At 47.5% G+C, this 27011-nt stretch overlaps 1 protein-coding gene across 1 annotated transcript in view; it reads left to right on the top strand.

Moving 5' to 3' along the window:
* LOC119458620 (cytochrome P450 4c3-like) overlaps window positions 1-27011 on the top strand; it is a 95599-nt gene that overhangs the window by 26425 nt on the left and 42163 nt on the right. The window contains exons 2-4 of the mRNA XM_037720463.2: window positions 8059-8348; window positions 10750-10862; window positions 19949-20034. Of these exons, the coding sequence (XP_037576391.1) occupies window positions 8075-8348; window positions 10750-10862; window positions 19949-20034 (473 nt within the window). The 5' untranslated portion in view covers window positions 8059-8074. The remainder of the gene's footprint in view (window positions 1-8058; window positions 8349-10749; window positions 10863-19948; window positions 20035-27011) is intronic.

The raw sequence follows: 27011 nt of genomic DNA, 5'->3' as shown, positions 1-27011 counted from the left end.
AGGGTATATACGCGTGTCTCATCTAGTGCCGAATATTTGCTGCGGTATGTTTTGGTTCTTAGGCAACCGGCTCCAGCTTCAAACAGCAATGAACTTCCCTTTGTGCTATCGTACAAATTTTTCTTTTTAATTTGTCTTCTCATACTTGTAAATCTCCACGGTCATTTTTGTTTCCATTCTGTGCATCCAATTCACTGTATCTATTTCTCTCACTTTCTTTTTGACGACTCCTGGTTGTCTATTTACAGTTTCAGTCAGCCTGTACTTGGTTGCCAACTTTCGGTCGGACGCACCAGCAGTGCCCCCTCCCCTCCCACCCACCCCGCCCTTTTTGTGTACATAAAGCCCCTTTTTTGTAAATAAAATTCCGTGTACTCCAGCGCTCTTGCTGTCTTCCTCTGCTGGTCCGTGCTTATTTGTGTGCCGCAACGATGTTTCACAATGCTATTCACAACTAACTAGCCCAGCTGTCCATGGCTAGCACTATGTGACGACACATTTAACGATCTTTGGAGGGTATTACATGAAGATCCGTTTGTGATCCGTTTATTGTAACTCTCACCATCAAAAAGCAGCGGACTACAGCCGACCAGAGGCTTTTGTGCTCCTCATTACTGTCTCCCTGTCGTCAGTAATTGCTCAGCGATCTGTAGTATATGTATATATATTCGCACTTTTTACTCACCCAGGCTAAGAAAAAACTGAACAATTTTTGGTCGCACAGAGCGTCGAAACTCCAATTCATCGTCGGCGCTCGATCAAAACGCTTTCCGACCGTGCCTCAATAGGTGTATTCTATTGTTTTCACTTTTGCGTTAAGCTTTGTTTTGTATTAGTTAAGTAATTGAAGCAATAACCTTGCAGTGGGATGGTGCGCCGCTTCCGGCTTGACTAATTAAAGCTTAAGCGTTAATCGAAAGGATGTTCAACGAGATACAAAAGTTACATAAGCGATGCGGTATTGGTTCTGATCATACAAAAAATAGTGTTCTTTTTTGCGTTCTGTTATTTGCAAGAGCTATTCGTGATTATCACGACCAAGAGAGGGCGCCGCCATTTATCAAAGCTGGCGGCTCAACTTGAGCTCTATCGGACCTTTTCACGATACTGATAAGAAATCACACGGCTTTGACGAAGGCGACGCTTTCTTTTGTCCAAGAACTTATTGATTGTTGGCGCAAAATAAATTATGATGCAATCGAAGTCGACGGTCTCTGTTTGCAAACGTTTGCAGTGCAAGTGTAGCATCATACCGTCTCTATGCGTTGCCGTGATGTCTTCACTGAAGTCAACGTCAGGCGGGCTGAATGTTACCGCACAGCCGAAACATCCGAGTGCGAACATGTCGCCGGTACGCTGATACACTGCTGCCGCGAAGAAATGCTTTATTTTTGTCATTTGCGTGATGCAGTAGACAGCTAACTCACGACGCACCGCGGTGACACGGTTGTTTTAACAGCGGAGCTGTTTAAGCCGGCCGTAAGTACGTAACACGTCGGACAAAATGTGGGCCGATCCTGGCGGTTGTGCAGAAAGGGTCCAAGCGCAATGGCTAATACCCCTGTGAACTAGAGAAGCTCAGCCTGGCCTAGTCTAGCTAAGCATGGTTGGGACTACTTAGGCTTAGTCAGTCATCGATAGCCAATCAATACCTAATCAATAATCAATCAAAAATAAACAAATTCTGGAAAATGCTGGGGACGACTTGGTAGGGCTTAGCCTAGCGCAAAAGCCAGGACTAGCTAGGTGCCCATCAGCTCTGCTGTGTCTTTAGCATTGCGCCTCCAGTGCAAGCTACGCTAATTTTGTCCCTAAACACCAATCTAAGCGACTTTTACATTACCTACGCTCACAATTTAGCGAGAATGACTGTTACACAACCTATTCATTTCGAAACTTTGTGAAGACGTGCACGTGTAATTGCGTGTGCTGGCAAAGACACCACGCACGGTCGTAAGCTAATACGCGCGCATTTTTTATAGTGAGCTGCCACTTTGCGCTGCCGATGATTTTCATGTCAAAAGCCACGAACGTGTACCGGAATAATATGCGTGTTCCCTTATGGTCACCGGAGATTTTATGTAAGGCATGAATTTGACAAACTATCGCGTGGCTGTTGGTTCGATCTAATCTAATCTAATCGGATGGTAGAATCGGAGGACAACCGGATGGTATATCTCCCGTAATTTTGAAAAACTGCTCTCGAGAGGTAGCTAAATACCTTTTTGTGATTTACAACAAGTCTCTCAGTGATGGCCAGCTTCCTGACGACTGGAAGCTAGCGTACGTAGTACCAGTATTTAAAAAAGGTACCACAGCAGACGAGTCTAATTATAGACTTATATCTCTCACCCCACAGTGTTCTAAGGCTTTGGAGCACGCTATTTATACGGCCTTGATTAAACACATTACGTCAATAGGATTTCTGAATAATCAACAGCACGGATTTCGAAAAGGTTTTTCTTTGACAACTCAGCTATTTCGACTTACCACGATATAGCCTCCAGTCGCGATTGTAGAGGACAGGTCGATTGCTTATTTTTAGATTTTCAGAAGGCTTTCGACACTGTCTCCCATCAGTTACAGAAACTTATGCACATTAATATTGATAACTCTGTTAACATGCAGATAATTGACTATTTAATTACATCCCGGAAACAGCAAGTTGTTCTCAATGGCAAATGGTGATGTAACGTATGCGGTTTCACAGGGATGCTTACTTGGACCCCTACTGTTCCTTGTTTTTAATAACGATATCTTAATGAAATCAAGTGAACTGTACATCTGTTTGCTGATGATTGTGCATTATATTTTAATGTGGCCAATGGGGCGGATTGCGTACAGCTGCAGGAAGATCTCCATCGTATCTTCATCATGTGGTGCAGTGGTGGATGCACATGAGGTGCAACATGTGGTGCAGTTTAAGCAGAATAAATTTGAACATTAATAAATGCGTGCGTGTCAGCTTCACCATAAAAATTCATGAACTGTGTTATCGCAAGTATCTAGATAATCAAGTTGTTCGCCAGGAATCTTTGTACAAGTACCGCGGAGTGACTTTATCTGAGAATGGATCATGGTCCGAGCATATTGACACTATTGTGCGCAAGGCCGGAGCTTCGCTTGGTTTCCTTCGGAGTAATCTCAAGCAGGTGGAAAGTCACGTCAAAGAGGCGGCATACGAAGCTTACATAAGACCATTACTTGAGTACGACTGCCCTATGTGGGATGCGTTCCATTTTGTACGAATTAAAGCGTCGAAACGCATACAGTCCATCGCTGCAAAGTATGTCCTGAGGTGGAACAATCGGTTCGATGGCGCAACGAATATAAAAAGAAATCTAGTATGGGCTCATCTAAGCGAAAGCCGCAAAAACCTTCGTCTGAAGCTTTTTTACACAATACGAGTATACAAAAAGCCGGCCGATCCCACGCACTGTGGGAATCGATGTTATGCGAAGCAGTGTACTCACCTACCAAGTTAGTAAGCCGCAAAAACCTTAGTCTGAAGCTTTTTTACACAATACGAGTATACAAAAAGCCGGCAGATCCCACGCACTGTGGGAATCGATGTTATGCGAAGCAGTGTACTCACCTACCAAGTTAGTAGCCTACCAAGTTAAAAGAAACGACCATGAGAGCACCATGATGTAGGCGGCTGTTTCATGACCTACATGACACGCATGTCATGAGTCCTCAGGAGTCCCTTTCGCTATGTAGAAAAGACCTTAAGGGAAAGCCTTAGTCATGCTCAGGACTATGACTTCGACAATCAACTTATACTCTTTCCTTACACTTAGTACCACATCCGTAACCATTCCATTGATTTTTAGTGTTAATATTTTTTCTCTGAATCATTGTAATTTTTTCTGAGTCTTGACGATGACTTCTACTATCATTCTTTAGTGTTTCTTTCACTTAGTATCCACGTCCGAACACATTTCAGTGGTTTTTGAAGCGAAAGCTTCATTACGCTACCTCGAGCAGCCGTCGGCGACTCAACAGTTTTCACCTTGAGAGCAAGAGGTCAAACCACAAGAGAGCATAAGGCGCCTTTATAGTGTCTGACATAATCGGTGTGTGTGTGTGTGTGTGTGTGTGTGTGTGTGTGTGTGTGTGTGTGTGTGCGTGCGTGCGTGCGTGCGTGGTGCGTGTGTGTGTGTGTGTGTGTGTGTGTGTGTGTGTGTGTGTGTGTGTGTGTGTGTGTGTGTGTGTGTGTGTGTGTGTGTGTGTGTGTGTGTGTGTGTGTGTGTGTGTGTGTGTGTGTGTGTGTGTGTGTGTGTGTGGAGAGCGTGTGCGCCCGTGCGTCTATGCAAGTGTGTGTGGGTATGTGCGCGCGTGCGTGTGTGCGTGCGTGTGTGCGTGCATGCGTGCATGCGCGCGAGCGTCATTAGACGCCGGGCGCGTCCTAGCGCATTGGCCATGCTTCCGGTTACGTTGGCGGCACCAGCACGTCGAACTATCGGTCGAACTATAGCCGCTGTTGTTCTCGCCAATGTAAGATAACGTGTGCGCGCGTTCACGATACGTCGGACTATATTTAGGCCTTTAGGGTGCCCTGAAAGGAGAAATTGCTGCCGTTGCCCGAGTAGAGTTGGACCCGGCTGCGAGTTGCAACCAAGCCTCACTACTTTACTGATCACCGCAGTGTCTTCATAGGCATAAAAATGATGAATAAACACTGAATTCATTGCAAACATGTCTGCATATCATTCCAAACCACACCTCGCCCACAGTTCGACAATGGGCCTAGCCAGGGCAGTGACGCTTTAGCTATCAACCAGGGTTAACCAAAACTAAACCACACCAATTTTTGTGTCTTAATCGCTCTTCGCTGAGTCATTTTCATTTTTGCTGAGTCATGGTCATGAGTATGACTTCTACCACAATCTTTTAGTGTTTCCTTCGCTTAGCTAGTACCCATATCCGAACCCATTTCAGTTGTTTTTTTAGTGTGAATTTTTTTTGACGAGTCATTGTACTTTTTGCTGAATCACGGTCATGACTATGGCTTCTACCACCATCCTTTAGAGTTTCCTTCACTTAGTACCCACGTCCTAACCCACTTCAGTGGTTTTTGAGTGTTAATCTTTTTTACAACGTAAGCTGTTATGGGCTCATTCGAATAGCAGTTTCAGGTCGCGATGATGCCACCGCCGGCGGCGTCCACCGCGTAACCGCTATCACCGCAAACGCGAAAAAAGTACCCGATTTCAGCCGGGATCCAACCCACACCCGCTGCGTGGGAGGCGGATATTCTACCACTGAGCCACGCAAGCGCTTGCTATCGGGCCGCGGAAAATACCCTAAGGCAAACGCAGGGTGAGAAGACTCAAGCCTCCGCCAGTATGGTGGCGCCATCTAGGTAAGATGCCTGCACAGGCGGCGTCCGCAGGCGCACACGATATTCCGTTCAGACGAGGTGCGCAAATCAACGCGCTCCCGAGCTTCCGATCCTCCGCCAGTATGGTGGTGCCTTCTCCTTAAGGTGCCTGCAAACGCGGCGCGCCCGACATGTAAGTTGTAGTTGAAAGGCTTGATCGGGCTCAGCAGACTGCTGTGAGGTGAGCATTGCAAGCCGCAGCTCGCCGTCGACGCCGGGTGGACAGTTCAGATCATTCTCGTCAAAACGAGGCGAAAAGACTGCCGCGAAGACCCTGTTGTGGATGGTGCCCAAACTGGAGCTACTCTTGAGCCGCTCCACCAGCTTACGCTGTGACTGTGCTGCGTGTGCCGCGTAGGCCTGTGACTTTTTTTGCTGAGTCATTGTCATTTTTGTTGAGTCATGGTCATGACTATGACTTCTACCATCATCCTTTATTGTTTCCTTCACTTAGTGCCCACGTCCTAACCCATTTCAGTGGTTTTTGAGTGCTAATATTTTTTGCTCAGTCATTGTCATTTTAGGCGGCTGTTTCATGACCTACATGGCACGCAAGTCATGACATTCATGTCACGACCTATCATTTATGTTTGACACACACTCTTGTCACACTATGCCAATTTTGGTGCATACCAAGTTAACGAAACGACCCTGAGAGCACCAAGGCCTAGGCGACTGTTTTATGACCTACAAGACGCGCATGTCATGACCTATCATTTATGTTCATCACACATTCTTGTCATACTATGCCAATTTGGTACATACCTAGTTAACGAAACGACCCTGAGAGCACCAAGATGTAGGCGGCTAGATAGATAGATAGATAGATAGATAGATAGATATATAGATAGATACTGTCAAATTGGGAAATGTTCGCCAAAAATGGTTCGCATTTAATCATCAAACTGTAATCAAGGCCTCGTTATATATGCCTCCTGCGTATTACTTATCCACCCGAATAGACCATGTGATGAAAGTTCGGGTGTATGACCCCAGGACTGACTTTTAAAATTTTCTTTCTCTGCGCCGACCATATAGGAGTGGGATTTGTTACCGGCTGAGGATGTAAGCCAAATCTTTGTTGATTTGTTTTACTCTGTATTAGAGCACTGCACGGGCCGATTTTTTCAGCGCGGGCCCGGCCCGGGCCCGTTTTTACGTTTGGCGTCCCACCCGAGCCCGATCAAAACTTTTATGGCGAGACCCGGGCCCGGCCCGGGCCCGGAAATAATCTACGTTACCCGCCCGGCCCGGCCCGCCACCCCTTTACCTTAGGCCCGAGCCCGGCCCGAGCCCGACTCGAAACGGGCCCGAACCCGGCCCGAGACTGAAAAATTATGTTTTTCAGAGTTGAGACGCCCGAGAATAACTCGCTCCACGATACATGCACACCACCAGAAAGCCCGAGCCCGGCCCACGCCCGCTTCAAAAAACCCGAGCCCGGCCCGGGCCCGGGTCAAAAAGCACACGCCGTGCCCGAGCCAGGCCTGAGCCCATGAAAAAACTGTTCTACCCGGCCCGGCCCGGCCCACGGGCCGGGCCGGGCCCGGGCTTTCGGGTAAGCCCGAGCCCGTGCAGTGCTCTACTCTGTATTATGACCATCGCAGTAATGCCGATGCTGCGGCGAGTTTGTTTGAATAAAGAATAAGTAAAGAAACCGTGCTGCTATTAAGACGCGGTTCCCCCATATTGTTGTTGATTGAGAGTTTAAAATAAATGTTTGTTTACTTAGTTTTGCACCCTTTACGCTCATACTGAGTTTCCTCAGAAACGGCCTGTAGAGCTGCCCGACCTGATGTGCACCGACATGTCGAGTGCCTAAGCATCGAAAAAAGAGGCCTGTGCAAGAGACCTACTCGGTGGTGGGATTCGCAGAGCTGTGCAGTGAAAACACAGCATGTCTCATGTGTTATACACTGATCAGAGCAGCGTAAGGACTTTGATGATTCCGATTGAATAGCCGCTGCTCATTTGCGTGCGCAAGCTCACCGCGTCTTTTTCCCCTCCTCTGTCCTACCTCATCTTTCTATTCCCTCTTTCCCGTTCCCCAGAGTTGGGTAGCCAACCAGACGCATTTCTGGTTAACATCGCTGTATTCTCTCTCTCTTTCCTCCTCCCTCTCCGCAATGAACAAACCACGTTCTACATAAAACGCCTAACTCACGCAACAATTTTTTTGCCAAATTTATTCATCAGCGTATTCCTGTTAACGCAATCACTAGGAGAGCACAAATGTACCACGTGCGTACAGCAGAATATATAAAAACCGTACGTAACATGCCACTCGGCGTACGAGATGGTAAGCAAAATGCATGCAGTTAACGAGGTTTGATTACAATGTGGCCAAGAACATGAAAAATACATTGACGAATGTTTGTGTGGTATTGGGCCATGACTTTCTTGTAATTCAATGTGTGTTACCGCTAAAGCAAGTTCCGCTACACGCACGCGCACTAATGAAGGAGTGAGTTAAATGCTGCCAATACCTTGGTTGTTTCCGCTAAAAGTCGAGCGATTCGAATAGTTTCGTGACAATCAAGTTTCAGAGATGTTGCTCGATTTGGCTGCCCTCTGTCAGTGGAAAGGCAGTGGTTGCTCAATATTCGCTGCATACGTTCATGTGGCTTTTGTTTGTGGCCCCAACGTACAAATAACCAGGTGTTTCTTTCTTCCAGACGCCTAATTGACACAATGGCAGAGCTCTCTGCAAGCAGCATCGGGCAAGTACTTCTTACCGTTAGCTGGTACCAGGTCGCCTCAGCCATCGCAGGGATAACAGCGCTTTCTCTGACAAGCATGGTGCTCGTCTTGGGACTCTTGTTGTGGACTGCTCGCAAGGTCCACTTAAAAACAGTGAAGCAGCTTAACGACTTACCACAGTTCCGGCAACAGTTTCCCTTCCAATTCCTGTGGACCTTGAAGAAGGCATGCAATCCGCCAGACTCGCCTGTCGCCTTCAGCAGTAGTGAGTATGCGACAAGGAGTCATGGTAATGCAAGTATGACACTCAGTGCAGTCTACGAATACTAGCATATTGGGCAGAATAGAGCAGCATGACAAAGTAACCTGAGTGGAAATTAAAGAAACTTCCGTTAGACTGGAATGAGAGGCACGGAGACATAACGTTCAGAAACGGGAAGATGGCATTGTGAATGAGAGAGCAAGCGCGGCTTTTGAAGGGGCGATTTAAACGACGACGTCACTTCATGGTTTGCAAAAATAGGCTGAAAAGATGCGGACACAAGACGACACATAAGAATGTTCGTGTTTTTCTTCTCTTGTTTGTGAGCTTCAATTGTACGCCTATATCTTTCCAGAACAATTAGGATGCTTCTGACCAACTGTAGGCCTGACGTTCGGCAGAATGAGCAATCGGCAGTATTACAGCAGTACAATAGTACTAAGGGAAGGGGAAGATAACATGAGGATACTTAATGTTTCGCAACGTTGAGTGAACATAAACCGATCCCCAAGAGTAAGCAAGAGAACACTAGACTAAAGAGCCCAAGAAGTCTCCTTCGTCCTTAAGGTCAACATGGCCTCTGCTATGGAGACAGGACAAAACTTTCGGTCCTCAAGCAGCGAAGGGACCACGACAATAAATTTGAGCGGATACCTGTGCCGTGTGGTCTCGTACACGATCAATTTGTGGATGCCGAGGCGAGGCCTACCCTGCATGTGTGGCATGCATTTTAGCGAGCAAATAGAATTCCGAGTTACATGTGTATTTCAAAACAGACTTATTCTTGCTCTTTTTTGTGTAACCTTCAAATACCACACGTTTGATTAATTACTTCTAGTATGTTGATTTGTATTTTTTTCTTAATCGTAAGCCTTATGTGATATGATGTCTCGTTTATTTACTTCTGTTATGTTGATTTGTATTTTCCTGATATTTACTGTTTTTTTTTATTTTCAATACTGTGAGGCCTTTCAGCCTGTTTTCGGGCGGGAAAATTCACAACACTAAGGACAAATATACGAACAGCGTAATACAAGCAGCACAATGCGAACTTGAAGCAAAAATGTATAAACAGAACAGCTTACAACAGCATAAAGAAAACAGCAGCATAGTAACAGCGTAGTACAACTCTATATGAAAGAACATTGAGATTAAACATTTAATTATTCTAGCTTTTTCTAGGCACATAAGCTCTAACAACTGACAGAAGTGACACTCTGCCTGGAGGCCACAAGCAGAGTCCGGGATCTATGTTTAACATGTCATTGTACAGTTGCAAAAGAAATCAACCTGGCTATTTTCTTGCGTGAAGCTATATTTGGAAGGTTTGCTTTTTTTACCTTAGTTGCTAATATTATGTTCTACATTTTTTATACATGTACTAAAAAGTGGTCTCCATGACAGTTTTTCTTTGGGACCTCCTTCAGTATTGCATTTACTTAGTAATTGTATTAACGTCTAATATTAATAAATGATTGACTGAGTGATTAATAGATTGACTATTGCGGTAGGAGTTATTCCAGGGCTCGAGGTAGATTCCCACCGTCGTCGTCGTCGCCGCCGAGCTGTCACAGTATCTACTGCACACGTGCGGCCCTTTGGGTGCGAGAGCGACAAAGCGATGTCGCGCTACACTTAATCGACTCTGCTGGAGTCAGGGCAGTGTTCTGGCTTCCGCTACTGCCAGACGTGTCGTGCGCATAAGCATTAGCTTTGCATCTGAGTAGTCATGTGGATACTACACACCATAGTGCACACAAAGATCTCAGTAGAACGGGCCGGGAACGTCAAGATTAAAGCCATCTGATCCCTTCATTGGATCCGCCAGTTGTATTGGAGCCGACAGTTGTCCGTCAGTCTCACCTTGTGCACCATAGAGGTGCGACACCTGTGACGCCGCTGCCGGTGTTCCTCATTGCAACAGGTGTGTAACAACAACTTGTCCATCTGCCAGGTGGTGCAGCAACATTTGTATAGCGTTATGCGTCGTGCCATGTCGTCTCCGCGTGCTGTTAGAACACTGTGCATGGAGTTTGAGTGCCACGATGATCTTTGCTATCGCTTTCTTTGCTTCGCCTTCACGCCTCACTCACAATTTTTTTCGAGATATACTAAAATATTCAGGGTACACATTTCATTGTAGACTTTGATTCATCAGACTAAACTATTTTACATGTAAATAAATTTACTGTTTTAAACAAAATGTACTTATGTGCAAGCATTTTTAAAACGGCAGCAATAACAAGTATCGTATGACCCACTGCGATATCACTCCTCCTTGTTATTATAACGAAGCTAATTTATTTGCCCATACTCTTTTATACAGGGCAAACTGCAAAATGTGCGAAATTCTAACGCTTTGTAGAGCTCTCATCATTAAATGTCCTGCCTTTTTTCGTCTCAGTGTTGTTTGCAGCAGTGTCTGGATTCCACGCCACATTCCAGAAACACGGGCGGTACTTGGTGTACGTGGGATTTACGCCATTTTTGATTATCTATAAGGATGAATACGTCGAGGTGAGTTACATAACTCATCACCAGCCTATTCTTAGGTCCACTGCAGGACTAAGGTCTTAGGTAAGGACTCTTAGGTCCCCTCCCTGCGATCTCCAATTACCCCTGTCTTGCGCTAGCTGATTCCATCTTGCGCCTGCAAATTTCCTAACTTGATCACGTCCCCTAGTTTTCTGCCGTCCTCGACTGCGCTTCCCTTCCCTTCGCACCCATTCTGTAACCTTAATGGTCCCCTGGTTATCTGCCCTACGCATTACATGGCCTGCCCAGCTTCATTATTTCCTCTTAATGTCAATCAGAATGTCGGCTATCCCCGTTTGCACTCTGACCCGCACTGCTCTTTTCCTGCCTCTTGACGTTAAGCCTCACATGTTTCGTTCCATCACTCTTTGTGCGGTCCTTAACTTGTTCTCGAGCTTCTTTGTTAACCTCCAAGTTTCTGCCTCATATGTTAGCACCGGTAGAATGTAATGATTGTGCACTTTTCTCTTCAACGACAGTGGTAAGCGCCCAGTCGGAACTTGGCAATGCCTGTCATATGAATTCCAACCCAATTTTAGTCTTCTGTAAATTTCCTTCTCATGATCAGGGTCCTCTGTGATTAATTGACCTAGATAAACGTTCTGATTTACAGACACTAGAGGCTGACTGGCGATCCTGAATTCTCGATCCCTTGCCATTCTATTGAACATTATCTTTGTCTTCTGCATATTATTCTTCAACCCCACTCTAACACTTTCTCGGTTAAGGTCCTGAATCATTTGTTGTGATTCGTCTCCATTGTTGCTGAATAGGACAATGTCATCTGCAAACCGAAGGTTGCTGAGATATTCGCCGTTGATCCTCACTCCTAAGCTTTCCCAGTCTAAGAGCTTGAATGCTTCTTCTGAGCATGCAGTGAATAGCATTGGAGAGATTGTGTCTCCTTGCCTGACCGCTTTCTTGATAGGTAATTTTCAGCTTTTCTTGTGGAGAAGTACCAATTGAGGTAGCTGTGGAATCCTTGTAGTAGATGTTTGCTAAGATATTCACGTATGCCTCCTGTACTCCTTGATTACGCAATGCCTCTATGACTGCTGGTCATAATGATGATTTGTAGGTTTTTCTGGCGAAGGGCCAAATGACTGCTGGTATCTCTACTGAATCAAATGCCTTTTCATAATCTATGAAAGCCATATAGAGAGGTTGATTGTACTCCCTAGATTTCTGGAATACTTTATTGATGACATGAATATGATCCATTGTAGAATATCCCTTCCTGAAGGCAGCCTGTCCTCCTGGTTGATTGAAGTCAAGTGTTGCCCTGATTCTACTGGAAATTGTATTGGTGAATATTTTGTACAATACTGAAAGCAAGATAATGGGCCTATCGCTTTCACTTCTTTAACGTCTCTCTTCTTATGGATTAGTATAATGTTGGCATCATTCCAGCTGTTATTCCACCCTCTCTTGTCGCTTATCCCCAGGCCCTTCTAACTTCATCGCTGGTTATAGATTGGGCCTCTGTATCCTGTTCATCAATATTTCGAATGAAGGTAGCGTGGCTTTTTTCTGTACTGTACAGGTCAGTATAGAATTATTCTTCTGCATTTACTATATCGAAATTGCTCATTACATTACCTTGCTTATCTTTTAGTAGATATATCTTGGCTTGTCTAATGCCAAGTTTTCCTCTCACTGATTTCATGCTGCGTCCATAGTTTACTGCTTCCTGAATCTTCCCAACCTTTACTTTCTTCTTCTTGATCAATTTTGACAGTTTAGAGAATTCTATCTGGTCTCTTCAGTTGGTTACTTTTATGCTTTGTCGTTTCATTACTGGGCCTTTTGTTACTTGGGGAAGCTTACCTACTGGTTGCCGTGGTGCAATACATTCCACTTCAATTGCTGCTTTTGACATCAGCATAGTTATTGTTTCAATCATTATCTCCATGTTATAAATTCATCTTCCTGTACTAAAGCTGCATATTTTTTTGCAAGCACGAGCCTGAATTCGTCTGCTTTTAGGGTTATTCCATCTAGCTTGACCTCCTCCTTCTTGTCTAATTTTACTCTTTCTCTCTTGAAGTTGATCCTAGACCTCCCTAACCTATGATCACTGCCCTTCTACAACACTTCTATATCCTGCACTATTAAGGAAGCGGCAGAGAGTATGAAATCTATTTCAGTCATTATTTCTCCATTAGGGCTTTTCCAGGTCCACTTCTTTTTTGCTGCGATTCTTGAATAAGCTATTCATTTTGGGAATTGAAAAAGGTATTTCTTTTTGCGAATTCTACCAACATCTCACCTCTAGTATTCGTAGAATCGATGCCGTAGTTGCCAATTGTTATACTCCAACCAGTGTTTTTTTTTTTACTTTTGCATTGAAGTCGCCGATGACTACAGTATACTTGGTTTGCTCGTTTATCATTGTTAATTCATGATTTTCATAAAACTGTTCTGTTTCTTCGTTATGACGGGAGGCTGGATCGCAGGCTTGTACCACTTTATTCCATATGTCCTATTCAGTTTATTACGCCGACGGCTACCCTATCATTAAGGCTGCAGACCTCATCAACGTTGCCCACTATATCCTTATGAATTAGCAATCCTACTTCGTATTCTCACTTATCTGGAAGACCTCTGTAGCAGAGTACGCGGCCGTTAGTCAGCAGTGTATATGTCTCACCAGAGGTGCTATGCAGGATGCGCCGAGTTTCTCGTTCGCATGAGTTTTACCCGAGTTTGCTTGAGGGCAGTCAGTGAACGGAGATAGCAAGACGCGCAATAAAAGCAGGCTAAAGAAATGTTGAGATAAAGCCGCGTATGACAACATGAGCGTACCCTGCGCCGCACAGCGTTTCCATGTTTCAAGCAGAGAAGCAGCAGATAAGAACGAAACGCGCCAACGCCGCCTATTGTTAACAACATATTATCGCAATTTAGCAATACCGTGATTGTCCCGCTATCTATCTGCACACTTGCCGCGAGCCGCTTGCCACGCCTTTCTAGGGCGCGTCAAGAGCGTGCCTCCTCTTTCGGGCACTATCTTACTATCCTCCGTCGAATGCGGTGCGTTCATGCGGTGCATTCTTGCACCTACACTTTGCCTCAATCGAATGCGTTAAAATACAACAAATACAATAACAAACATTTTATTTGTTAAAGTATCTGGTTTTCGTTTTGAATGCTATAAATTTTTATGACAAACGTAGATCGAGCGAATGATTAAATTTCGCGCTTTTCTGCCGCGAGTGGCGACAGTGAGGCGAAAGCTTACAAGCGGATACATTCTAGAGAGTCGCACGCACGAGGGGGTTCATACGATGAGCAGTCGCTAGGGGCTCTGCAGTGCTATTCTCGATAAAGTAAGTATGACAGTGATTTGTCCAGTCCCTATCTCTTAGGAGGATGGCAACGCAGCGCCGCGGCATGGCTGTTCACCGCAGGCGCGTGACTGAGGCTATTACGGCCGCAGCTTTATCAATTAGTAACTACACTCTAGCCATAGAGACGGGAGCAACGGCTGTCGCTGCAAAGTGGCTGTACAGTATTCTCGGGTTCGCAGTGACGCAGCACAATGAAAATGTACCAGTTTATCTGCGTGAGCGAAGCCTTCGCGATGCATTGCGAAGAAGAGCGTGCTGCCCAGCGATAGAATTGATCGCTTGTCATTGCTTTCCCAGTGAATGTGCTTCCGTGCATATGTGCGCAGTATTTGATTGTGTTGTGCACTCCAAGGTGCTTGCCGATTGCCTGCGCTTCTGAGCTAACAGCGATCGCAGATGGATATCGTAGCGACACCGCAGAAATCACATTTTGGCGGGTGAGGGCTCTTTCGTGCGGTTAAAAAATTACGCTCCCAACGGAGGAAGGTGTTGCAACTGTTTAGTGCGCAGTGCTTGTGATGAAGAAATGCCATCGCACTGGGTCTCGAAAAGCGAGCGATTCTCGACGGTGACCGTGTTTGCGACACTGCGGCTCTGATACATCACCGATGAGAGAGCAGTCATCTCAAATGACAGCTGCGATACGTCGTCGTTGGAAAACACTACGCACTCCTCAGCATCGTCGTCCACCACGGCGCATCGACACCTTGCAAGCAGTTACAGTGACGCACCGATAATCCGCCTTTTTCCTTGCGCTGTGGCGCCATCTTAGCGGGCTCCGCGAGAAACAATATGTACGGCGTAGGGGTCCCGCGGGACGCAGAGGCACGCTGCAAGAAGCGAGCTGAAATGGTTTGGTGCATTTGTTAGTTGTAATTTTCGTTTTGTGTGAGTGCCCGCTTGTTGGACAGGATGCCTAGGCCTGCAATGACTCTGGTGCGACTTACAACTGCTAGTCGTCGAAATATGATGACGGGATTTCGACCAGCTACGCCGACAAAACTAGTCACCGTGCGATGTGCCTCTGAATGAATACATTGCACCGTAACGCGATTGACACAGCGCCTACGCTTGTATTCCTGTTATTCATATTTATTCGTACCGAATATGAGTCCAAACATGCTTCGAAAGTTGAAATGCACGAACGTGAGCACTCGCCCGTCGCCCACATCAAGTTTAAGCTGGGGTCGATTCCGCTCAGCTGAGGTTAGCCGTATCGTATATAGCAGCCTATAGTTCATGCATTTGCCATTGTTTGATCTGCACTGAACGTACGCTAATAGGATGATAAAAACTGCTTTTAAAGCTGAGCCCTGTTCACAGTGGCCATAGCTCTTTGAAGGGGCGACACTGCGCCCAGAGTATTTATGCAACGCAAGAACGGCGCATTTGATTACATCGGCACGCGTACGGCCACCGCTCGCTGTTGGCTTCAAGTACAGTGGAAACCGTGCACCGCTCATACGAAATAATGAGGAAATGTTCAAAGCATATATGAACACTTCTCATGCACATATCAGAAGCGATCACACTCATACGAGAAGGCATGAACGTCCCGGGCACATCGAAAACGGCGACAACGACCACCTACCACACTGGCACGCGAAAATGCCGATGCCTGCCGCACTCGCGTGGCAACTAGCGGTGTTGTTGCTTACGATGCGGTATCGAAAGGGCCATCACTTGTTGCCTGTTTAGCATAAGAGGTAAACTGTGTTTTTGGTAACTACTAAATGTGGCAGCATAAAAATACACTCTCCGTAGTTGCACTTCATGGAAGCGCCGGCGGATGCGACCGACAGCCTTCGTTCAAGAACGGTTCCTGTACCGCGGTATTAGCACTGCGCCGTGTCGCCGCTTCCCACACTCTGTGTGTGCATCGTACTATGCTAAGAGTGGTTTCACTTCAAGTCGGTAAGGTCAGTACCGAACTATATAAGCAGTTTCCTTTGTCGTACTTGCTCATCCTATATTTCAGGTCCGCCGGTAGCGGACGAACTCGTAGGCTGTGTTAGGCCTAATGAAACTGCCTCAAACTTGATGTGAAGGGCTGGAAAGGGCTGGAAAGCGTGCATATCTGCGTCGGAAGCCCGTTTAGACTCAATTTGAGCGTCAATAAATACATACACGTGCGCTTTTGCGGCGCTATTCACGTTTTCGGTACGATGTTCTCACGCAATGTTTCCAGAGGTATACACAACCAGTGTATGCCCCTGGTGCAACGACCACACAGCCTCACTGACACACATTACATACCAGTGTACGGAACGCCCAGCCGAGGCAGTATCCAGGCGGGTGAGCTCATCACAGACACTCGCAACGTGGTCTTGGGAGGCACGACTTTCCGAGCTGGCACTGGGAAGCCAACTGGCGACCCTGGACCAGGCCCGGCGAGCCGCCGCGGCCAGTGGGGCACTACAAGAGGGCTCCACCCGAGAATAACCACACCAACCACTCTTCGTACATTAAAGTTTATTCTCACTCGGCGGCCGCTCACACGGCGATCAGCACACTGGTTTTGTCGGCGGTGTCGGCACGAAAGCTCATCACACTACCATCACTCGCTGTCGTCGGCGGCTTCTTCGTCATACATGTATGACAATGTAGGTATCCCACTGGCACAGTATCACAAGTTCCCAACTATAGCCGCCCGAGCGTTGGCACCGGCGGGAAGTCGACTTCTGAGCGACATCGGTGTCGTGTTGGCATATATTGTTATGTACCGGACGTTAAGCGAATATCGCTGTGAACAGCTGAAGTTTCTACCGAAACACAGCGCAAATACCGCGTCGTCGACCGGCACAGCGCCGACAATAAAAAGTTCGTGTCCTCGACGACTATGCTGCATACTTGTGCATCGTCAGCTGCACGAACCACCGACGCCGTACAAAACGTTTTCGGCGCTCGCCGCTAGGGTCCAGCGCATGCGCACTCGGGACATGCAAAAGGCGGATTGCTGTAAGCTACGTCACAACAATGCAGGCAATAGACCGGGTTGTGGGGCCATCACAACCCAAGAAGATAAATGCATATGCAAACAAAAGTCGACGCTTTGTTTTTGATAGTGGCGCCCAGTACATCACCAATGACAGTGCATTGTGCGTGTTTTATTTCGGAGGTCAAGAGTGCTGATGTCTCTCAGCTCAGCACCGCGTCGCTGTTGCCGAAAAATAAGTTCGGCGTGGCCCAACCGTGGTGAGTGCGCGCACAAAAGTTACATGCCTCGCACGGGGCGTGGCCTAATTTTTTTATTTACAGGCGAACACGTGCCAAACTTGTAAATCGCGAAACCCCCTCTAGTTGAACTCGGAAACACGGCGGCGGCAGCAGCAGCCTGGTTCATAGCATGCAGCGGCAGCAAGGAGCCGTAGAACTTCATGACCGACGTAGAGTTTCAGCGTCATTTTCGCCTTTCCAAAACGTCAGTGCGCTGGCTGTGTGACGAGTTAGGCGAAGGCCCTCGACTGCGGAGAGAGCGTGGTGGGCAAATTATGCTATTCGCGTGGGATTGGTGTGACAAGGCTGCGGAGGAAGAGTTCGTGCGATCGCTTTTGCTCTCTCTAGCTTCAGGTGCTGTGCGTCCATCGCGCCCCAGCACCAGGCGAGGTCTTGCGGTGTCATCGGAGTACTGGGACACCTGCAAGGACCTGGTGTTCAAACCGGAACAACCAAGCTGTGAAGGCGAAGTGGTCACATTATACAGGAAGACTGAGAAGGGACGCGGGCTGCCATCTGGTGCAACATGTGCCAAAAGCAGTCTTCGCAGTTACACGGTACCGCTGCACTGCACGAGCGGAGAGCCGAAGGAAGTTACTTCGCCAACACGGGCTGCCTCGGCCGTCCGAACGCTCACCTCTCCAGGCTGCAAGTTATTTGGCTCACGTACTGCGTGAGCAAAAGCATAGACGTGTGGCTGTTGAAGAAGATTACCGGCGACTTGTTTCCTCTACCGGAGCACGCCATCACCGACGGAAGGAACTACGCTCGTGAGGTCGTGAGGGACGAGTGGCTGGCGCGACCTCCACTCGGTGGCCCTGGGAAGAGAATTCAAATTGACGAGTGCCTTCTTTGCGGCAAGCGAAAGTACAATCGAGGCCGCCTAATGACGGTCTACAACGTTCAGCTGAGCCGCCGAAATTGCGGCGGTGTTAAAGATCGCGGACCATGGGTCTTCGGCATGGTCTGCGTGACCACTTAGGTGCTGCGACTTTTCAAGGTCGACCGAGCAGACGCGGCGACGCTAGGCCCCATTACTGCAGCCAATGTTGAACCGGGGACCATTGTTCACAGTAACGAATGGGCCGCATACGACTGTGTCCCAAATTTAGCGGATGCTAACGGGGCGAGCGTCGATCTGCATTGGCAGACAGTCAACCACCGCCTCTGTGAACTTTGTGGCCACCATCTCTGGCGTTCACACGCAAAAATAGAAAATTCCTAAAAAGTGAAGCGCCACCTTGTCAGCGGTAGGTACAGGATAACTGCGCCACTGCTGAGGTCCCACCTGACATGCATGTGGTGGCAGTCAATTAACGGCCACGTGAGCTGCAAAGACTTTCTAGCGTTTGTTAGAAGCCACGGATCGCTCGGGGCTACCCAGTATGAAGACTCTTTCCTTTGGTTAGAAGCCATCGCTCGGCGCTAGCCAATATGAAGGTGCATCACAAAGTAAACGAAAATTAAGCGTAGTTTTCTGACCCTTTATTGTACGAGTGCTTGCTCTCATTCCTGAGTACTTACACGGTAAGCGCGCGGCAAACAACTTCTGCACTAGCCGACACTTACTTCGTCTCGCAGTCTTACTTCAGTGCGCCCAACGAGCAATCTGTTGGAAAGCACAGTGTGAAAACCAGGCGCAAACCAATCTGTGCTCGGAACTACAACTGCAAGCACATAGCTAGCCGCGCCAAACCATTACAGAGGAAAAAGGAGGAGGGCGAGCGTCCCCTCGTGGTGTAACGCAAGACGTATTAAACTACAAATTAGTCTGATACACATTCAGTGTACATCTCGTGAACTTTAAAATGCTTATAAACCACGTTAAAGTGACTAATAATACTGTACTAAATGCACTAAATTTATAACTTGATTGTGGCTGTAATGCACGCGATGGAACGACAAACAAGTGAAAGAAAGCATGACCATGAACCGACGGTATGATGACGTTAGCCCCAGTTTGTCGACCGCCGATGTGGCAACGCCCAAGGGATGATATCCACCCAGAGTGAATCTAGATAAACCTATGAAACTGGAGGCGTGCCGACATACAAACTTTATCTTGGTACCATTAGTTATTTCATCTTGGGGCGTCGGCAGGGCCCGTGAAGATCCCGAGTTTCGCGAAACTCAGCGTATCCTGCATAGCTCCCCAGTTCTAACCTAAGGCCAATGATACCCGAAGAAATGCCTGATTATTGAGGCAATGCCCAAATTTACATTCTTTCAAAGCTTATACATATGCTACAAAGTCAACAAACTGGACATCAACCAACAATCTTCACCAGTTGGCCGTGTCCGAAACGACTAGCTAGGAATTCTTCAGCCAACCCTGTACTTTATAAACAAATTTTAGGTTTTGCCCACAAATCCAGTCCTCAGATACTTCTAAATACTTCCAAACAAACACTATAACGCACATTGATTTCTACGATGACGTTGGCAAAATGGGTGTATAATGCTCAAATATTGCTTATATGTATGCTGGATGTTATCTTCCAGGAGGTTCTATCAAGCAACAAAATCTTGACGAAAGGACGCGAATACAACCTCCTCCACAACTGGCTGGGAACAGGGCTGCTTACAAGGTAAATAAGAAATAGTAAAGAAACAAAAACATGCAGATTCCCCGCACTATGGGAATCGGTGCCAGCCAAGTGTTTTTTTTTTTCTTTTTTGAAGCCGGCACGACGTAACGGTGCATTTCAATAAGAGACACGCAGCGACCTTCGCGACCAACATGCCCCGAAACCGTCAGACAGTGTGGCGGAAGAATGCGACATAGTGTCCCCATCAATCAAGCACAGCATGTAAGCATACTTCAATGCCCTCGCTCAAGAGCATGGTCTGCTGATGGAAACTGGGGCACGCATGATCTTTTACGTGCTTGCGCTTGTTGCGCATTAGTACTGTACAACATGTGGCGCGTACCAGCTACTTCTCTTGACACGAGAAAAATATGCGCGCGATTGTGGTCTAATACGTAAATTATTGAATTTTGGTGTTTTACGTGTAAAAACCATGATCCGAGTATGAAACACGTAGTAACGGTGGACTCGGTATTATTTAGACCATCTGAGGCTCTTTATTGTGCACCTGATTTTAAGTAGCCGAAAAATGTAGCATTTCACCAGCATCAATATGCGGCCGCGATCAAACGTCAACGCGAGCGCAAGGCCATAGGCAATAATCTAACCCGTTGGGTTGGCCAAAGGTTCGAGCATCATTTGACTGTTGTGTTTGGAGACCAAGATTCAAACCTACCGTCAGACACACGATTGCTTTATTTTCTGCGTGGCTGCAGCAGTCGCAGTAAGTAAAGTCAGGGAGAGCTGGCTGAGAATACGCAGCATTGCGTTCTTTTAAATGCAGCTGCTCCTACACGCAGGCACAGTTCTAATTACTGCTGCGATACTGAATTGGATATCTCCGTCAGACGCCTGACAAAGTGTCAGAGAGCAATGAGATAGTGGTGAAGGGTCAGGATGGACAAGTTAACTGCCACCTTTGTGTTTGCTGAATATTGAGTAAAATGGGGGCAGCTTCACACTAGGGGTGCGAAGTCTAAGGAAACAGCGAAGCTGGCGGCCCTTCCCTAGCTTTAACTTGGCATTCATTAGCTTTAACTTGGTTCTCTCTTAGCTTTAACTTGACCATTTTAGTAGCCTTAAATTGGTTCTATCTCGAGCGTCGTCGTCTTCTTCCACAGCTGGCACGTTGGCGCACCTCGGTGCAACCGCGCGAACGCGCTCGTGCCATCGCTCCCGCGTTCGTCGTCGTCTTCCACATTGGCTCCGTTGCAGCTCATCATACCAGCGTAGAATTGCACTTATCTTAATTAGTGGGGCACGTAGAGCTGCTGCCGACGCCGACCGGGTTTCCTTGCGTTCGCGCCGAACGCGCCGGGTGCCCGTTACTGCAGCCGATGCCTCTGGCGGCGGCTCGGCAGGTAAACTCAACAGGCAAAGTGTGTCTCCGGGCCTCGGCGACGCGGAGCTATATACTCTGGAGTGACGCCATTGCCTAGCTTCGTCCCCGCGCTGCTGTGGGGAGAAGCTAGGCAGACCTACGGCGGAGAAGCGAGCGGCGCTGCTGCGGAGGTTAGGCAAGGCGTAGCTAGGTGGCACTGCGGCGGGAGCCGCAGTGCCACCTAGCTACGCTCTTTAATACCTAGTAATACCCATAGTGAAGCAATATAAGTACCTCGGCGTACACATAAACGAAGGAAAGAATTGCTCAAGCAACCACCAAGATAATCTGAAAATAAAGGGGAAGCGGAATGCAGCAATAATGAAACACAGAGCACTGTGGGGCCACAATAAGTATGAGGTGGTGCGTGGAATCTGGAAAGGAGTAATGGTGCCAGCGTTAACATTCGGAAATGTCATTATATGCTTAAAATCAGATATATTGGCGGGTTTGGAAGTTAACCAAAGATCAGTAGGCCGCTTGGCTTTGGGAGCCCACGGTAATACCACAAATGATGTAGAGCAGGGTGACATGGGTTGGGCCTCTTTTGAAGTCAGAGAAGCACAGAGCAAACTTAGTTTTGAAGAAAGGCTCAGGAACATGGATGAAAAGAAATGGGCGGCTAAAGTGCACAAGTATCCGTATGTGAAAAGCGTGGACACAGAATGGAGGAAGAGGTCAAAGAAGTTGACAACCAAGTACAGGAAAATCGAAACTGTAAATAGACAACCAGGAGTCACCAGAAAGAAAGTGAGAGAAATAGAGACCGTGAATTGGATGCAAAGAATGGAAACGAAAAGGACAATGGAGATTTACAAGAATGAGAAGAAAGAAATTAGACGGGAAAATTTGTACGATAACACAAAGGGCAGTGCCTTGCTATTTGAGGCTCGAGCAGGTTGTCTAAGGACCAAAACATACCGGAACAAATATTCGGAACTAGATGAGGCATGTGTACAGCAAACATCCAGAGACCACTCAGCACATCCTAATGGAATGCGACGGGATCCACCCAGCGAGAACCGTAGGGAACGTGCCACTCCCAGAAGCGCTTCGGTTTAAAGTGGAAGGAAACAACAGATCAGCCGTAGAGATCAGCAAGAGATGATTAGAGTACTGGTGAAAAAAAAGCAGGGAAAAGATGGATACGACCCGATCTCCTAAAATCGTAGGTAGCGGTACAAGGTAAATTTTTGAAAAAGAAAAATAATGAGACGTCTACAAAAGTGCTAGATAAAGAACATGTATAGTATACATGTTCTTTATCAAGTAGGCTAGGTGACATTTTGTCGCCGCCCCGTTTCACAGGGGATGCCAATAAATCATCATCATCATCATCAGTGTGACGCAGTTTGCAGTGGACAGTAGTGTGGGACGGACGTGTTTCTCCGGGGCTCCGTGGCGTCGACGAAAACATGTTTTTTTCTGTGTGTGTGCATGCTTTGAGCTTGCTTCTATTGTTAGACTTGCTGTTTTTTTTAGCCTTTAAATAGATGGGAATCGGCAGGGCTATCAGATTTTTTTTTGTTTTTTTTTCTTCTTTGTGTGTGTATCGGGTGTATTTCGTTGTTTAGGACAGTCAGAACGTCGTTCCCTGACGCGTGTTTCAACCCGTGCGACCGCGTGGTACGTTAAGTCCTTTAGTCTCGAAATAGTAGGTTGGAAGTCTCATGGATATTAGCCATAAGTGTTTTTAGGGTGTGTGTATTTGCATAGAGAATATTGCTTTTGTAGGACAATCAGAGTGTGGCCACGTTTCCGAACACGTGCGCACGTGTCATGAATTAAGTTTGCTCGACATTTTGTGCTGATACTTTTAGATTCTGTGCGTATCGGCCTTTTGTAGGTACGTACTTCGGAAGGTTCGGTGATAGCATTTGAGAACGCCAAGTGCAACAGATGGCGAAAAGGGCGGGAAGGCGAGCAGGGTGCGGGGGGTCTCTCAAGGTAGACGAGGGGATTGATGAGAATAGCGCGGAAATTGAGCCAATCGACACACCCTGCGATGTCGATGCTAGGCTAAAGAAAATGAGGTGTGTCCTCGGGTGCAGATTGTGGTATGCACTGTGCCGGAGGTACATGTGCGTGACATTAAGGTACAAAGAGCAGTTGCGGCTACTAATGAGGCGATTCGGCAAATGAGCCGAGAGAAAGGTTTCGAGGTTGTGGAAGTCAACAGGGAAGTGAGAAGGTATGGTGGCTTTCAAAGAGACGGCATCCACTTCGATCACAGGCTTGGACGTGAAGTGGGCTGGCGACTCGCTGGTCGTGCAATTGCTTTTTTGGGGAGCCCACGGGCGCTAAGGAGGCCAGGGTAAGTAGTAATTAAGAAGGTCCCTTAGGGGAACCTCTGACTAACAGCACCGCTAGCAAGAAAAAACGAGAAAGAAAAGAGCTCGCTGTGCAAAGGTTATATAAACATGCAGGGCGGTAGATGAAAAGAAAAGTGGTTAGATATTGAGGAGCAGTTAAATAGAGACCAAATAGGTGTGCACTTGTTTACAGAAATGCACCTTAGACACTTAGAAGAGCCACCAATAATAAAGAATTACGTTTGGGAAGGGTGCAACCGAACCAAATTGGAAAGAAAGGGAGGGGGAGTCGGAATGCTCATACATCAGGGGGCCAAGTGGAAAAGAGTAAATTCAAAGTGTCAAGAGCACCTTTGGCTATCAGGCACAGTCAGTGGAAAGAAAATTTGGCTGGGAGTGACGTATTTATGGACAGGGAAAAATTGCAAAGAAAAGAATCATAAGTTAGTGATATGCCTAAGTGCGGATATTAAGAGTTTCGGAATGGAGGACGAAATTATCCTGTTGGCTGACATTAATGCCCACATACAGGATCTAAATGGTTATACCGACAACAGCGGGAGGTTAATGCTAGATCTCTGTGAGCAACATGCCCTGGTTATTGTGAACACGGGGCCTAAATGTGATGGCCAGATCACATGGGAAGGCGGAAATAGACAATTGGCCATCGATTACTGTCTGATGACAGAAGGAATTTATTATAAGTTGAAAGAAATGGTGATTGACGAGGAAGGGGATAGCAGCATAGGGAGTGACCATAAACGCATCATTTTGAAAATGGGATATGTAGTTGGGAAAGAGAGCAAGGAACGAAGAATGACCAGTCCAAATTTGAACGATGAACAAATCGCAAACATAGCCACAAGAGTCGAGAAAGAACTTGACAAATGGCCAAGCAAGGAGTGGGAATATAGTGAGCTTGTAAGTGTAATGACGAAAGAAATGAGGAAAGAGAAGCAACATGCTTGTTGGAATGGAAAAAGGAAGCTGAAAAGCTGGTAGAAGAGGGAGATACGGGAGGCGATCGTCGAACGAAAGAAATCATCACGAGAACACAGACAGGCAAGAAATTCACAGTTGCCGCAGGATGAAATAGACAGAAAATAGGAAATATACCGCGGAAAAAAAACATGGTTCAAATATTAGTTCAAGCAAAGATTAAAGGTGAACGTGAACGTTGGTTGTCAGAAATATGTGTGAAAAAGAAGGCCGCACCTAGAATATTGTTGCAGGAAGAAAGCAGGCCCACGAGTGTAGAAGGATGTATATTTACAAGCGAAGAAATATGGCGTTCAGGCAACGGCCAGAGACTTCGTCTTCTTCTCGTTCGCGTCACCTTCTTCTTTCCCTTCACCGTAACATCACCCTCCCGGTGGGGTTAGCTCCGTCCCGGTGCAGGTTATGGAGCGTCGCTTAATGGGGAGACATAGGGCTTGAGCCTGGCGACGTGAACAACATCGTTGGTGACGTTGGGAGACATTGAAGGTGGACCGACTGGGGCGATCTCGTATGTCACGTCGGACAGTTGCCGTAAGATCTGGTATGGACCAGAATAACGGGAAAGCAGTTTTTCCGACAAGCCGACTCGACGTGAAGGCGTCCAGAGAAGGACAAGGGAACCAGGTGAAAAATGGTGGTCTCGGTGCCGAAGGTCGTAGCGTCGTTTTTGAGAAGCTTGCGAGACTGTGAGGCGATGACGGGCGACCTCTCGGGCCTGGGCGGCTAAGGCAATAGCATCGCGAGCGTAACCAGTGCTGGGTGATTGTACTGCGGAAGGTAGCAACGTGTCGAAGGGCAAGGTGGGGTCGCGGCCATACAAAAGGTAAAATGGGGAGAATCCGGCAGTATCGTGACGGGACGAGTTGTATGCGAAAGTGATGTACGGTAAAGCGGCGTCCCAGTCGCGGTGATCGTCGGAAACGTACAAGGCCAGCATTTCGGTTAGGGTGCGGTTGAGTCGTTCGGTGAGGCCGTTCGTTTGGGGGTGGTATGCGGTAGCAAGCTGGTGTTCTGTAGAACAGGAGCGGAGCAGATCATCGACGACCTTCGAGAGAAAGTAGCGGCCGCGATCCGTGAGTAACTGGCGAGGGGCGCCGTGGTGCAGGATGACGTCGTATAGTAGGAAGTCGGCGACATCTGTAGCGCAGCTGGTTGGCATCGCTCGTGTAATGGCATATCTTGTGGCATAATCTGTTGCTACAGCAATCCATTTGTTTCCTTTCATAGAAATAGGAAAGGGGCCAAGGAGGTCGAGGCCCACACGGAAGAAGGGCTCTGTAGGGATAGCAATTGGTTGAAGCAAACCAGCAGGAGGCATAGCAGGCGTCTTGCGGCGCTGACACAGGTCGCAAGAAGTGACATAACGGCGCACAGAGCCATAAATGCCGGGCCAGAAGAAGCGGCGCCGCAGGCGGTCGTAAGTACGAGTGATGCCCAGATGTCCAGCAGTAGGAGCGTCGTGAAGTTGCTGGAGCACGGCCAGTCGAAGGTGCTTTGGAACGACTAGGAGCAGCTCCGGGCCATCAGGACGAACACTACGACGGTATAAAGTTCCATCGCGCAAGGTGAACATCCGCAGAGACGGGTCATTAGGCGAGGAGCTTGGGCGTTCCATAAGTGTTCGAAGAACAGGATCTTGGCGTTGCTCGTCGCCAATATGGAGAAAGCCGGAGAGAGACAGAATACTGATGTCCGAGTCTGCATCGGTATCGTCCGGTTGATCCACGGGATTGCGGGACAGGCAGTCAGCGTCTTTATGCAGGCGCACTGACTTATACGTAATAGAAAATGTATATTCTTGTAGACGCAATGCCCAACGCGCAAGTCGTCCAGTTGGGTCCTTCAAAGAGGAGAGCCAGCAGAGGGCGTGATGATCGGTTACGACGCAGAAGCTCCGACCGAAAAGGTACGGCCGAAATTTCGCGACCGCCCATACGAGCGCGAGGCATTCCCTCTCAGTGATGGAGTAATTTCGCTCGGGCGTGGAAAGAAGGCGGCTGGCGTAAGCGATGACACGGTCGTGGCCCTGTTGACGTTGAGCGAGGACAGCGCCGATGCCATAACCACTCGCGTCAGTTCGTACTTCAGTAGGCGCAGAAGGGTCAAAGTGTGACAGAATCGGGGAGGTTGTAAGCCGCTCGATCAGGGTAGAGAAGGCTTGCTCCTGCAGTGGTCCCCAAGAGAAAGAGGCATCTTTCGTAAGAAGGTCAGTGAGAGGGCGAGCGATGTCGGCAAATTGTTTCACAAATCGCCGGAAATAAGAGCATAAGCCCAGAAAACTACGG

This window comes from Dermacentor silvarum, chromosome 7 (genome assembly GCF_013339745.2).
Source record: "Dermacentor silvarum isolate Dsil-2018 chromosome 7, BIME_Dsil_1.4, whole genome shotgun sequence".
NCBI lineage: Eukaryota > Metazoa > Arthropoda > Arachnida > Ixodida > Ixodidae > Dermacentor > Dermacentor silvarum.
Note: the sequence above shows the minus strand (reverse complement) of the source record. Positions and strands in the feature narration are given on the sequence as shown.